This window comes from Parambassis ranga, chromosome 16, assembly GCF_900634625.1.
Source record: "Parambassis ranga chromosome 16, fParRan2.1, whole genome shotgun sequence".
Classification (NCBI taxonomy): domain Eukaryota; kingdom Metazoa; phylum Chordata; class Actinopteri; family Ambassidae; genus Parambassis; species Parambassis ranga.
Window position 1 is genome coordinate 15,268,516 of NC_041036.1, and position 13,860 is coordinate 15,282,375.

Here is a 13,860-nt window from a genome sequence, read left to right on the forward strand (position 1 = left end):
TAATTAAGATGATGCAAAAATTAGGCCAAATGTATATTTGGACAGCGGATTTATGTAATGATTACAGTACAATTTTCAGGGCTAAAACAATTAGACAAATAAATAAATTACGAGCAACAGTAGTGACAACATTTCCATTATTTGTCCTCACATTTTGCTAAAAAAATTATGCAAAGATTTTACGGACAGCTTTTTAAAAATCTTTTTTTCACACAAAAAATATTTTTGTTTCTGAATCTGTGCATTCATGATAGTGACAAATAAATTATCACTAATAACATGACCCTTCATTATTGCCCTCAGCTGTGCACACACAGACTTAAAGGTTGGGTGGGAGATTTTGAAAACTCAGTGAGAGTCAGCCAGATTTTGAAAGTAAACACACGCCCCGTTCTCTCGGAGTTCACCCCGAAGCCACGCCTCCCAACCAGTCTGTGACTTCGGCCATCATGCACGTACCTCTCTGATGCGCGCAGAGCAGGAAGAGAGTGACAACCAGCCAATACTCCGCGCAGGTGTGCCTCGCAGGATTGGCTGATGTTTTTAGCATTTTATAGCTTCCACAGATGATTAGTATTCTTCATTTTGAAGCAAAACAAACAAACTAATCAGTTGCTATAGGATTGTAAAGAGAAGTTACACTAATTTAACAAAAAGTGCATCAGAAGGAAATCTACCCTACCTTTAACACACACATACAGCGCACAACAAAAGCTAACACAAAAGAGCACCAAAAATCCTCAAACCTCTCAGATTCACACATGAATTCTCTGCTGTTTTGGGGACTTGTTGACTGGTTTCCACTAACGCATCAGACTGGGTGACTGACTGCTGTTGCCATCAGGAGCAGAGTGCTTGTGCAGTGAACATTTCTGCCTCCCTCTCTGGCCTGGCTGGGACTGATTAAAGCCTTCTGCTGAAACAAGGTCATAATTCACTTAGCCATTTCCCAATTTCCGCATAATTACCCTCCTGCTTCGTGAACAGTAACGCGCACGGACACGCACCCAGCCGCACACAACCGCACACAACCGCACACAACCACACCGGGGCTCAGACACAAACACATTTCCTCTCTGATTTGTGTCATTACTGAGAGGAGAGTGGTTAAAAGGTTTCAGAGTTGGCCTCTTAGTGACAGCTTAAATGGATAAAACCTCAATTAAAGACTCTGCCTCCGTGCCGCTCTCTCTCTCTCTCTGTGGATGGAATAAGCATAATTCTGTCTTATGCAGTTTGTTAAAGTGAGGGCTCCTACAAACTAAATAAAAACCTCCACAATCAACACTCTCATATCTCAATGTATCTGTTTCTTGTGTTATCAAAGATACCTCCGGAATAAAACCTGTGTACTCCTGTTTCAGGTACTTAAATCTTAACAATATTCATAATCAAAGCTCAACAATAAGCATAATTTCTGCCCGGTGAGCAGCAACAATAGACAGATTTCCTGTCAAAGCACTGGCTCTCCTCCCCGCTGCTCCTCCGTCCTGTCCTGGTTGGTGACCGTTGGTTCCTGGTGCGTGTGGGTTTGATGAAAACAGCTGCATTTTCACGTGCAACTGTATGGGATTACTAATTGTCATGTCTGTAGAGTTTATTAACGCTAGACTACTCTGCTCTGTTGTGATCAGGCCCAGCATATGGCCTCAGACTGCCGCGATGCTGCTATCATTAGCCACGTCACAAACACAACATACGAGCATCTGGTGTGTGTGTGCGTGCGTGCGTGCGTCTGTGTGTGTCTGTACGAGAGCTGACAGTCATTATTAGTACCCCACAAAAGCCCCAAGAGTGTTGGCGGGAAATCGAGCAGACATCACATAGTGAGTGCTCACACGCACACAACACACAGACACACACACACGAAACTCTTTGAAACAGCTTGTAGACATCACAGCCTTGTTATTAGCACCTGATTACACTGCTGGAGCTTAGGCATCGGCTCAGAGAATAATGTTAATATCAACAACAACATCAAGTGTGTACATCTGAGCGTGTATACGTGGCGAGTGCTTTTGTGCGCTGCCTCTAGTCCATCGCTGTGGGATTTGTTCTCTGTGGACAATTTGTTCAAATTTAACACATGGATGGGAAAGATAAATTCTTGTTTCACCCCGTACTTTGTCTAAAATCTACAGATAACAAGGGAAGACGGTCATTCAGTAATTTGGCTGTCAAGGGGGAAAAAAGGGCATTTCATCCACCTCAGATGGCACCACAAACACTGCAGGACTCTGACACATGCTACTCTCATGACTGCACTGTGATTACTGAGGGTCATTAAGATTGCATTCTAAACTATCCTTGAAAAATCTGTTTAGTGTCCCTTTATTCTGAGCTCGACGCTCTTTCTATGCCTGAGCATAAACATTGTCCTGGAGTAACCTTTGGAGAAGAGAGCACACAGACACCAAGCAGCTTGAAATAAGCAGCACTGAGGCCAATATTGCTGTGTTTCAGTCTGTGTGAATTCACAAGTCCTTGTGCAATCAGATTATGTTATTTTAAAACAGGTCATGTAAAATACATAATAATTTCTTTTAATGGAAGTGTTTTTTGCAATCCTGTGTGCACAGTATATGAAATATACCATGAAACATAATAGAAACACCCATGCGTCCTTTGTGTCCGCAGCTGTCTACGTGCATGTCAGCAGGAGAATACACTCCTGAGAGTCGAGTTGATGTTTTTCAGATCCTAATTCTAAAGCTCTAAACTCTAGTCTATTCCTATGAAGGCATCTCCACTCTTACCAGAACACAGGCCGTTTCATAGTCAGTGTCACCCCATTTTCAGACTTGTGCACACCTGAACCAGACCCCAGGTGTGGCTGTCAGGTTGCTGTTTTCAGAAAGTTACATTAATTGGGCATCGTGGGCCCACCTTGTCCGAACACCTGTGCAGAGCTTTTCATCACTTGCAGACTGTCCCGACAGCACTTCTACAGAGGCCTTAGCACTGAGAACAGCAAGAAAAGCAATCTCACACACTCTCAGTCACAACTTAAGGTTATTTAGACCGTCCGGTCTAACTGCTGACATGTGGCAGATGGAAACTGAACCCCTAAGAAGGAAGTCAATGCACAAACAAGGGATTCTTAGAACCATAACCAGCACAATGTACAACAGAAAAGATGTCAGATTACACTGAACACTTGGAAGCATTTGATACAAAAAAGAGTGGATCTAATATTAACCATAAAGTTACCAACTCTGCTTTTTATAATATGACACTTCAGGTCACTAAAAAGCCTGCTACATTATACTTAACGCACCATTGTTTCAATATATGGTGCATGAAGCTGTTCCATGTTGGTGAAGTGAGGTGAGAGTAATGTGTTTTTGGTCTTCCTTTTAGGCTGAAAGAAAAAACTAAAAACAAATTTTTATCATCATTTATCACTGTGGAAAGTTGTCCTGTTTGAGCCACAGAGCTGCTCGAAGCTGTTAGAGTATCCCAGCAGGTGGCAAATGCAATGATAAACATGCACGCACGCTCCTGCAGATGTAGACATATGAGATGCAGATAATTTGATTTGAAACAACAAAATTCAACTTCAAAGATATTCAGAGACACCAAATGGATTCAATAATTCAAACGCATTGTGGCTGATGTTGCTCTGCATGTAATTCCCCATTCAGATGTGCCATTCGTTCACGCTTTAACCGAAGCCAAAGGAATACAGCGATTACAGTACACGGGACATGTCTTTGTTTACACTGACTGAACTTCAAAGATCCAATGCCACTTATTGTTCCTGACTCCAGACATGATGGAAAAAAGATTTTCTACAAAGACGTGGTTTTTAGGGATTTGTCAGGATCCTGAGTCACATAATTCACAGGTCCAAGCATTGACAGAGACACATTCCAAGTAAATCCATATCACATTATCAACACATATTGGGTCGGCATGCATTATTCTGAGTGTCTGTTCAAAGACAGACCCTAGAAACAAACAACTAGTATTACACAGTCATGGTATTGAGATTTTGTGTTTGTATTTATGATCTCTTCCTGTTTGTGTCAAAATGCAGATGAAACTGACCATTGACTACAACTGCAAAAACACCTTCATTCATGTGCAATTCGCTGCACTTTCTTATAGCTCTACCATACAGCCAACTACCCAAATAAATACTCAACCGATTAAAAGCACAAAGCATTTACGGTATTTTTTTTCCTGCTGGATCAAGACGGTGTAGGATCTACATCAATCGTCCAGTTTGTGCAGGACATTTCAGTAATAATGCTTTAGATTTTGAACAACTATCCTTAAGGGCCTGATAAATACGGTCTGAGAAGACTCTGTGCAAACCACACGATCAGCAGCCACTTCAATCAATACCAATCCTAGGCCAAGCATTTATACCTTCGCTTCAAGTCAGACTCCAACAGAATTGCCCATCTCACAGCGACTCTCATTTAAGTTTGGTCTTCACAGAATTACATCTGAATAAATTCCTACAAACCATTCAAACCGTGCTTTGAAACAGTTAGCGTTTGACTCAAGACCAAACAGGCACGATGGCTGAACATCAATCCTACATTTTCACAGCAATGCTTCCGATTAGTCGATCATGTAAGCGAGACAGCGTTTGAGGAAATGAAAGAGCCAATCGCGATTCAGAAGAACAGGGTGGGCTCGATATTTCAGGCTTGTCTTTTACTGAAGATCAATGCGTGTTTTATGTGTGGCGGTGAATTCCTGCAAGAATCTGGAAAAAGCCGCGTTTTGGGAGGCGGCTTTGGTCAAAATCTGAAAGTGTAAAAAAAAAAGAAGTGGAGAAGGAAAAGGAAAGAAACAAAGAACATGTGGGTGAGGAGGGGTAGAGAAAGAAACGCACTGGAAAGATTTGGACCAAGTTAATTTGATAAAGAAAGAGTCTCACTAGATCCACGTTAAACCGCACAGATCCCAAAATACCATCACCCCGAGAGTGCTTTCCCATCAGGCAATAGGTGGATGAGGGAAGAAACAGAGAGGTGGGAGCATGCTCCTGAAAATCTAGCTCATCTCCACAGAGAAAGAAAATATTTTTAAAAAATAATTCCTTTCTCTTCCTCCTTTCTCCTGCACATCCCTTATTGCTCCATTCACCTAGCAGACAATCTGGGTCCAATCAGAAAAATGTACTTACTCCTACAGACACAGAGAGAGCAACAGCACGGCAGAGAGAAGACCACTGCCTCTTATTATGCAAACAGTAGTCATCCATCACACAGGTGTTCCCTATTGCTTTTAATTAATGACGTCTCTGTGCGAGTGTCTACACGCACACACACACACACACAAACAAACACACTCTCACACCAAGCCTGCATCCATTCACCCCTGCACTCACTTGCCTTTATTATTGCTTACTAATGAACAGTCTGATCAATCTTTCTATGATTATCAGTGAACCTGTGTGTGAGCCTTTGTTGCATATACCAGCACACATCGCAGGCTGCCAGTGTTGATGGATTGGGTTGTACGTGCACATTCGCACAGGCGAGCCATGTGTCTTGTGATTGTGAGTGAGTAATGCTCCTCTTTGTGCAGATATTTATAAATGTAAATGTTGCTGTTCTAAGTGGGGCTCTGAGACAGACAGGTTTGTGCTGCTGTCTGGGCGGTGGTGTTGGTGGTGGTGGGGGTTAGGGGGGGTGTCTCTGATTGGCCTGCTTTATCCTCGTCTGCATCCCTCTCTCTCTCTTGTGCACACACACTCATACACAAGGCATTTCTGAGTGTGTGTGTATGTGTGGATCAGGACACCGGTTGAACATTGTTACCATTATTATGATGGTCTCCTCCACCTGCTCTATTATAATTCAACATAAAATCCATCTGTATTCCTCCTGACTTCCACAGACCAGTACCACAGCCTCTCTCTCTCTCTCTCCCTCTCCTCATAGTCTTGCATTATTTCTCTCCCGCCTTGCGTGACGTGTCTGACGAGCTGGATGAATATAAAACAAGTTCCACCGTGGCATCGATTACCACACATACACATGTGCATCTATATGAGCAGCAAATTCTGCCTGCGACAGCTGGCTTCATTCCAGTGACATGTGGTTGAGGTGATGGTGTCATGGTTAAGCGCACACACACACACACACACACAAAGTGTCTGGAGATGTGTTTGTTTATTTGCCACCTAATCACTTGCAAAATATACAATTGATAAATTAAGAGATATCACCAGATATCTATTATGCAAATCAGGTAACTGCTGCGTTATTAAATTACACACAAACACATGTATCACCGCGCAAACACTCGTGCACACACACACACACACACGCTCACACTCACAGCGGTGGTTAATTGCCAGGTGGTGGAAGATAATGTGTGATTTAACGGACTGATGGATTTGTTTTTGTTTCGGTCACCCATCAATGAACAGAGACATCTTTAACAGGGCAAGCAAACACACACACACACACACTATTATAGGCACATTCATGCCCAGGGATACCAATGACAAATGACTGATAGGCAGCAGCAACGGCCTTTGTGTAAGATGCAAAAGCAGGAAATGATCCATCCTCGAGAAGTTATAAAAAAGTGCACAGCAGGGATTTGTGTCTGCTCATGTGCATATCCATGTCTGTGTATGCATGTGAGTGTGTGAAGTAGTTAATCCTTGGTACAGTCTCAGTCTGTCTGTTGTGGTTGATGAGTGGCTCGGGGTCAGAAGCTGGTTGAGAAACTGCAGGGTCCCGAGGCTTTACAATGTGTTTACCACTCAAACTGACAGCTATACTACAGCTTATTATTGGCCTTCTAAACCTCCACACTGCACTGTAAGTTAGAGAAACTCCAGAGAGGCCGATCGCCAACGGCTAGAGGCACGGCAGCCAACCCTACAAATGTTGGATTCTGCGTGCAGAGATTACAATTAATGCAGGAAACAGGATCTGTGCTACTGAAAAATGGTTCAGTAGTGTATGAAAGAGTAGATTAGACAGGTTATCTGTCCTTTGTGGATCACTGTCCGTGCACCCTTTGTCTGCTAATTCACTGAGGATGAAGTGAAAAAAGTTATCCCCACTCACTGCTGTCATTGTGCATGCATGCAGGGAGAAAGAGAGAAAGAGATGGGGAGATCAGGGATGAGGCAAGTCCACTGAGATGCAGTGTGTTCTTTAATTAACCACAGTCTTTTATAAAAGACACACACACACACACACACTAAGACTCACACTGCAGGGGCTGAGAATATTCTGCCACTGAGAGGAAAACAGTATTGGCAGAGAACATGCAGAGAGAGGAGAGAGATTGCTGGGCTATACAGTACTCAGGTGCTGGACAGTCAGGTTAAAGGTTAGGCTGCACCAGACTGCTTTATTTCTCCCTCTACTTTGTCTGCTGCACTGCAAAAATCAGCAAACATATTACCTCCATGAGTGTATATATACCTCACCTCCACTGCTCAGGTTACGTCGAGTGGAGGTCCGCGGTTCACGTCTTCCCTTTCCTTTTTTCCTTCAGGCATTTTTTTTACCCTCATTTTACTAAAATCAACTTCTGTCTCTGATATGAAAACCGAAGGTGGAATTTCATTTATTATAGAATTATTGCAGAGCGCAGAAACTGAAATCGAGCACCCTCTACATGGAGAGTGGTAGAAAAAAAATCAGCTTAAAGTGCATCAGCAGCAGCAGTGCACGCTGTATTAGTTTCTTTCAAATGTTCGGAAATAATTTTTAGATAAACAAATATTGTTTCCCGAATCGCTACACAGAGCAATAAAGTTATGTTTTCAACCTCTATTACTTTACACACCATTTCAGGTATAGTAATTCTGTTGGGGAATGAATCTGCTCATTTTATTCTACGCTGTAAACTAAAATCACTAGCCTGGAGTTAGAGTCGGCGGACAGAGTCATTTATTCTGCTCCTGCAAAAACAACAGCCTATTTTCTGAGCTTTTGGACTGTTTATACCTTTAATAAACACAGTCACCATATTGAGCCGCTGTTTGTCTGACTGCTCAGGCTGTAAAGGCCAGTAAATTCCGTTGAAGAGGTGCATGCTGAGATGTTCTGAAGGATACCTGGTATCCCGAAACACAAAGACACGACTCAGAGCAAGGTGTGACATGTGACATGTGCTCTTATGACATAAAATTGAAGATTATTTTATCGTACTGCAACTAAGCGAAACAGTAAATATCATAACTTACTAAAATACATGTAAAAATTCAATTCCATGTGAAAAATAGGATACAATGTTATATTATTTACCCCACAGTAAATTTAGTAAATGTTGATTAGGGCGCAAAAGATACAAGATGTGAATTGTACCCACACTGTGTTGCTGCAGACTGATGCCACATTCTTAAGAATCCAGTAGCAGAGCCATGGACTCACGAGGACAGAATTAAAAAGGCAGCTCTCAAAAAAAACTAGAAAAAAGCTCTTTTTCACTTGAATCGAGATAGGGCCGAGGAGCGAAGGATTAGGAGGATAACAAAAAGGCCAACGGACTGAGTGTAAACAAGAAAAGGGGGTTAGGGAGGGATAGCAGGGGAGAGCAAGTTGGAGAGGGAGTGAGAAGGAGAGATTGAATAGTGACAGTGCTACAACACAATGGGGTCAGGATGAAGAAGTGCTCCTAATTGAACCAGATAGAGGAGAAGACAGAGAGAAGGAGCTCTGAAAGACTGAGAGAGAGAGGAAGGGAGAGCTGCACATGCAGAGAGAATCACATGTGATTCTGTTTTCCTCTCTAAAGGTACAGAAACAGAGGAGGGAAGTGGAAACTAAATATATCTGTGCAACAGAAGCAGTTGGAAAGATGGTTTGGTGACAGCTGACAGCAGATTGGGGGCTCAGAAATATCTCGAACATACAGAGAAGCATGATGGGCCTGTTTTAACAGTTTACATGGATCTAAATCATATCTGAAGGTGTGATGGTTCTGACAGCCCATAGAGAGCACATCAGGGCATCAGATTCACTTTAACAGGTGGAGATTAAACACACACACACACACTGTAACACAAAGAGAAGAGGGTCTTACTGTATGTTGGAGCTGTTCCAGTAAACGGAATGCCTGGTGGCTGACACCTGGAGCCAGGTGAGACTCGTTAGCACCCAGAGAGACAGCGCTACCAGAGCCATGCCCTCGGCTCCTCTCTCGGCCTTCGTCCCTTTGGTCTCTCCGGCCACTCTCTCGGTCCCTTCACCCCACCAAACAACGCGACTCAAACATCCCAGCAAATGCCTAACAGACGGGAGAGGGGGGGAAACAAAAGCTTCATGCATGCATTCAAACGGATACCTTCAATACTTAAATAAGTGCTGTAAAAGTCTATGATGATGTGAAGTGACTGAGCAAACCCCCTCTCTGCCTCTCTCCCCAGTAAACCAGACACTGCGAACCTCCTCTTTCTCCTCCCTCCCCAACAAATCCCCGGGCTTCAAACAAGGGGGTTTATGGTCCGTGAGAGCAGGTCCCCTTTATGACTGCTTGGTCCACCTTCTCACCGGGTACTGCTGCTTGTGAGCCCGCCAGATGAGTGCAGGAGGACGGTAGTGGGTCCAAGCGGGGGGTCGGTGTTCCTCCTCCGGGCATGTAACAGTCCTGTGCGCTGGGAAGGAGTTGCGTGAGGCTGATGTCCAACAAAAAAAAAAAAGATTTTTAAAAAAGACAGAAAGAAAGAAGTCCTGCTCTTCTTCTTCTGCGGGCGTGCTGCTGCAGTTTCTTATTTGTTCCTTCAGGATCCGAGATCTGCACCAGGTTACTGCGCACGGTGCAAACAATTCAAGCAGCCAGCTTCACGAGGTCTTCAAGACTCTTTCCGACAACCATCGTTTACGGTGAGCAGCCTGCCCACCCGTCTCTCTCCTTTCTCTCACTCTCCTCCTTCTCCTCCTCTCTCTGTTTGGTAGGCAGCACTCGTTCACTTTCTAACTCCACCCCCTGCCAGCGACCAAAGCGCATTCCTCCAATATTGTGGCCGAGTTGCAGCGCATCAGGCATCACTGCGACTTCAACTTCTTTTTTTCTCCCCCTTTTTTTTTCTTTGGTCAACTGTTCGACCTCCACTGATGGTGTAAAAGTAGAAATCTCTGAGTCCCCCTCTCTGCCAGTGAGATGTCTGCAGCTACCATCTGCAGCCTATTTTTCAACGTACCCCACAAACCCCCAAAAGAAACACACACACACACACACTTTTTAAGACCCACACAGACTCACGCTCATATCGTATGATCTCCCCAGGCACTCTTAAGTCAGTCTAATACACCACTATTAATATGTGCAATCCTCTAAAAGCTGCATTAACGCGCAGGTTCACGCGCAAACGACCGCGCGCACCTCCTCTCCCCCCGCACTGTACATTCTGCATTATACTTGAGAAATACATTGAGGAGCTCGGTCCTGCAAAAGCATGCAGAAATGTTCAGTAATCAGCCTCCACTGTCCGAACTGCATCCAAAGGTGTGTGTGTGTGTGTGTGTGTGTGAGAGAGAGAGAGAGGGAGAGAGAGGGGGAGGGGGGGGCAGTACAGACACAGAAAGACAGAGACAGGAGGAGGGAGAAAAAGAGAAGCAGCAGATAGGAGAAGGATTGTTACAGTTTTCTTGCTGCCTGCTGGGAATGAGTTGGTTAAGGAGAAGTCAGAATGATTTATTGGGGGAAAAAAGGAGGGAAATAAGGAGAAAGAGAGCAAGAAAGAGAGAGAGATGAGATGCCATCGGGGAATCCCTCTGTCTTCTCCGGTCCTTCCACCCCTCTCATGAGCTGTCCATTCAATTCCCCCCTCTGTCTCTCTCCCGCCTCCTCTTCTCCTCACCTTATTCTCAGATTTCCAATGAAAACTTTCTCCTCTGTGTGATCGCTGCTACCTGGCTCTGCTGTTTTGCCTCTGTCTTTTGATGGCTTCCTCTCTGGTGGTCTACCTGTCTCCTCTGCCTCTGCCTCTCCTTCACTCTGTTACATCAGGAATGCAATTTTTTTAACGAGCACTTCTCCTTTTCTTCCTTTAGTTGCACTTTTGTCCATCATTCTTCCTCACTTTTTTGCGTTTTTATATTTTTAGACTGAATTGTGTAGTGTCAGAACAGCACAGTCAACACATGCTGAACAATTAGATGGAGCATGTTGAGTTTTCTTAGGTAACAACTCCTTATTGGAGTCACTTTTCTCATTGTTGTTAGCAATACAGCTTGTTTAGGTGTCATCATGTGACCTGTTGGAACATTTGTCTGTCTGTTTGGCTCATCCACACTATAGGAATTTGAACATCATGAGCACCACAAACCTCTGTAAATAATACAAGTACTCCTCACATGGCCTTGAAAGGAAATGTGTTTTTGTCATTTAGGTGGACAGACCCTCTAACCGAGCCTGGATGGATGATTGAGAGTATTTGGGCTACAGGCAGCTGGTTGTAAATATTCACATTTTACAAGACAATCTAAATCAGGCACACAAAGATGTTTCAAATCTAGCCACCACAGAAGATGGCTTTTGTTACTTTTTTTGAATAACAAAAATTCAATTCCTTACTTTTCCATTTGGTTTCCTTTAAACAGTTGCTGACATGTTCTGTTTCGGCAAACGCCCCTGTCACTTCTAATCATCCAGGTTGGATTTTTCAGGCGTGGGCTGCAGTGCTATTGGATTACTTTTGTATTGGGGTTATTATGAGAAACGACCTCGGGGCTGACTGCATGCGGTGACACCGAGGCTCTTATGACATTTCCTACCCGAGGCCGGCCAACACCACATCTGTCAAGAGCTCCTTTCTGAAACCTCGAAATCTAATCGGAGCTTTCTCATACCACTGATGATTGGATATTAGGCCCCTATAGGCCCCACATCCACCTCCTGGGGCCTCAGGAAGTAAACAATGTACAGATGAATTCAGCAGGTCTCTTGCATGTGTATGAACACTGTTTTCTGTGCATCGTATTCTTATGGCATTCTTGAACTGGGAGTCTCTTTCTTACTCCGCCTCCTGCTCGTTCTGTTCCTTGGCCTGCTTCGCTGTTCACTGTTGTGTTAGTAAATTGTACTGACACTCCCCCCGCCTCCTCTCGCTCCCTCACCACCTCTGCTGCTCTCCCTCCCTCCCTGTCCCTCTCTCACCCGACTGACTGACACGAATTTTCAATTTCTCTGTTTACCTTTCACTGCTGTGCCTAAAACAACACTGGTACAGGCTAAGAGCAAGGACGAGACTGACGAAGGGGGATGGTGGGGTGGAGATGGAGATCAGTAAGGAGGGGGGGGGGTGCCACTAAGATTGGATGTGGTGGTGGTGGGATGGGGTGGTGGTGGTGGGGGGGATGTAAAAAGAGGTGCAAAAAGAGAGAACAGGGCTTTCTCTGTGCTTTGGTTGGAGAGGAATCCGAGGGGAACGAGGAACGAGAAGGAGTGAGGGGTTAAGGGGAGGAGAAGGGGAGCTGATACTTCTGAACCGTCATGCAAACTGATCCAGCCGAGGGGATGGAGAAGAGGAGAGAAGGGATGAGGAAATGAAAGGGTGAAAGAGAATGTAAGTCAGTGTTAGAAGGAAAAAGTTAGATGGGGCACAGAACATTAGCAGTGCAATGAGATATAGAGGGTGAGGGGGGTGAGAGAGAGAGGGTGGGAGATTTATAGAGGTACAGAGAGAAGGAGAGGACAGCAAGAGTGATGTGTGGAGAGAGGGTTTTTTAAGAAGACGGGAGAGATGAAGGAAGAGAGGGAGGAGAGGGCGTATATATAGAGAGAGAGAAGAGAGAGAGAGCTCAGAATAGATACGCTCTCAACAGCATGAAATATTGAACGAAGGAGACTGAACACAAGGAGGGGCGAAGAAAATGGAGGGACTGATAAAGACAAATACAATCGTTTTGTGTGTGTGTGTGTTATTTTGGAGACAGAGGAAGATGAGAGAGAAGAAGAGTAGGTGACAGGAATATGAAGAATAGTGGCTGGAGACCAACACCCACACACACACACACACTGACGTTGCTTTGAGTTTAGATTACTCCCATGTGTGGAGGAGCTGGAGCGGAATTTGGTGGTGTTGAAAATATCACACTGCAGAATACGTTTCATCACTACCTGCACCATCCCAACTCACACATTCACACACATGCACACACACACACACCCCTTCCTTTGATCTCACTTCTCACTGATCTTCTCTCCTTCCATGTCAAATATTTAGGCTGCGTTTGGCAGGTTTGACGAAAATTACCATGGAGCAATGATTTTATTTATTTAACTTCCACATCATCAGGAGTCAATGTCAGTAGCTCAGAGAGGACGATCCTAAATTTCAACGAGAACACAACGGCAATGATCCAGAATGCTGAGTTTCCTGTTTCACATATTATTTTTAATGCAGGGGATTTCCAGTGGTGGAGATATAGTAAATAAAAGACACAAACGATGCTAGATTAGAGCATGAAAAACTTTAGATGATACTTAAACCCTGCACATTCAGAATAATGAGTCAACATTTGCTCCATTTCTTTCATTGTTTGTGATTGATGTGTCATTTAGGATAAACAGATGCTGATAATTAATGCAGGCTGAGTGGCCCTGCAGGAAACCTCAACCTTCACTTGAGCCTGATGGGTGCATTCACAGAGATATCTGACCACCATCTCACACACACACACACACACACACACACACACACAGTGACACACAATGGCAGGTCCCTCTTTCCTCCTATACGTCTCACTATCACACACTCACACACAAAGACCTGCATTCACTTCCTCTGATTTTTTTTTTTTCTTACCAAACATCTTGACATAAATCAGATAGGCTGCGTCAGTGAAGGGAGATATGGGGAAAAAGGAGGGGTGCAGTAATAACACACTTGAGTTACCTCCTGAATAACACACAAATACCCATTTA

The 13,860-nt window shown here is 44.1% G+C and overlaps 1 protein-coding gene across 1 annotated transcript in view; it reads right to left on the minus strand.

The window, feature by feature from the left end:
- The window catches only part of efna3b (ephrin-A3b), a 45,909-nt gene extending 36,064 nt beyond the window's left edge, over positions 1–9,845 (minus strand). The window contains exons 1-2 of the mRNA XM_028425832.1: positions 9,483–9,845; positions 9,016–9,219 (exon numbers count right to left, since the gene is read on the minus strand). Coding sequence (XP_028281633.1) covers positions 9,016–9,116 — 101 coding nt within the window. The 5' untranslated portion in view covers positions 9,117–9,219; positions 9,483–9,845. The remainder of the gene's footprint in view (positions 1–9,015; positions 9,220–9,482) is intronic.
- Between the last annotated feature and the right edge of the window lie 4,015 nt (positions 9,846–13,860).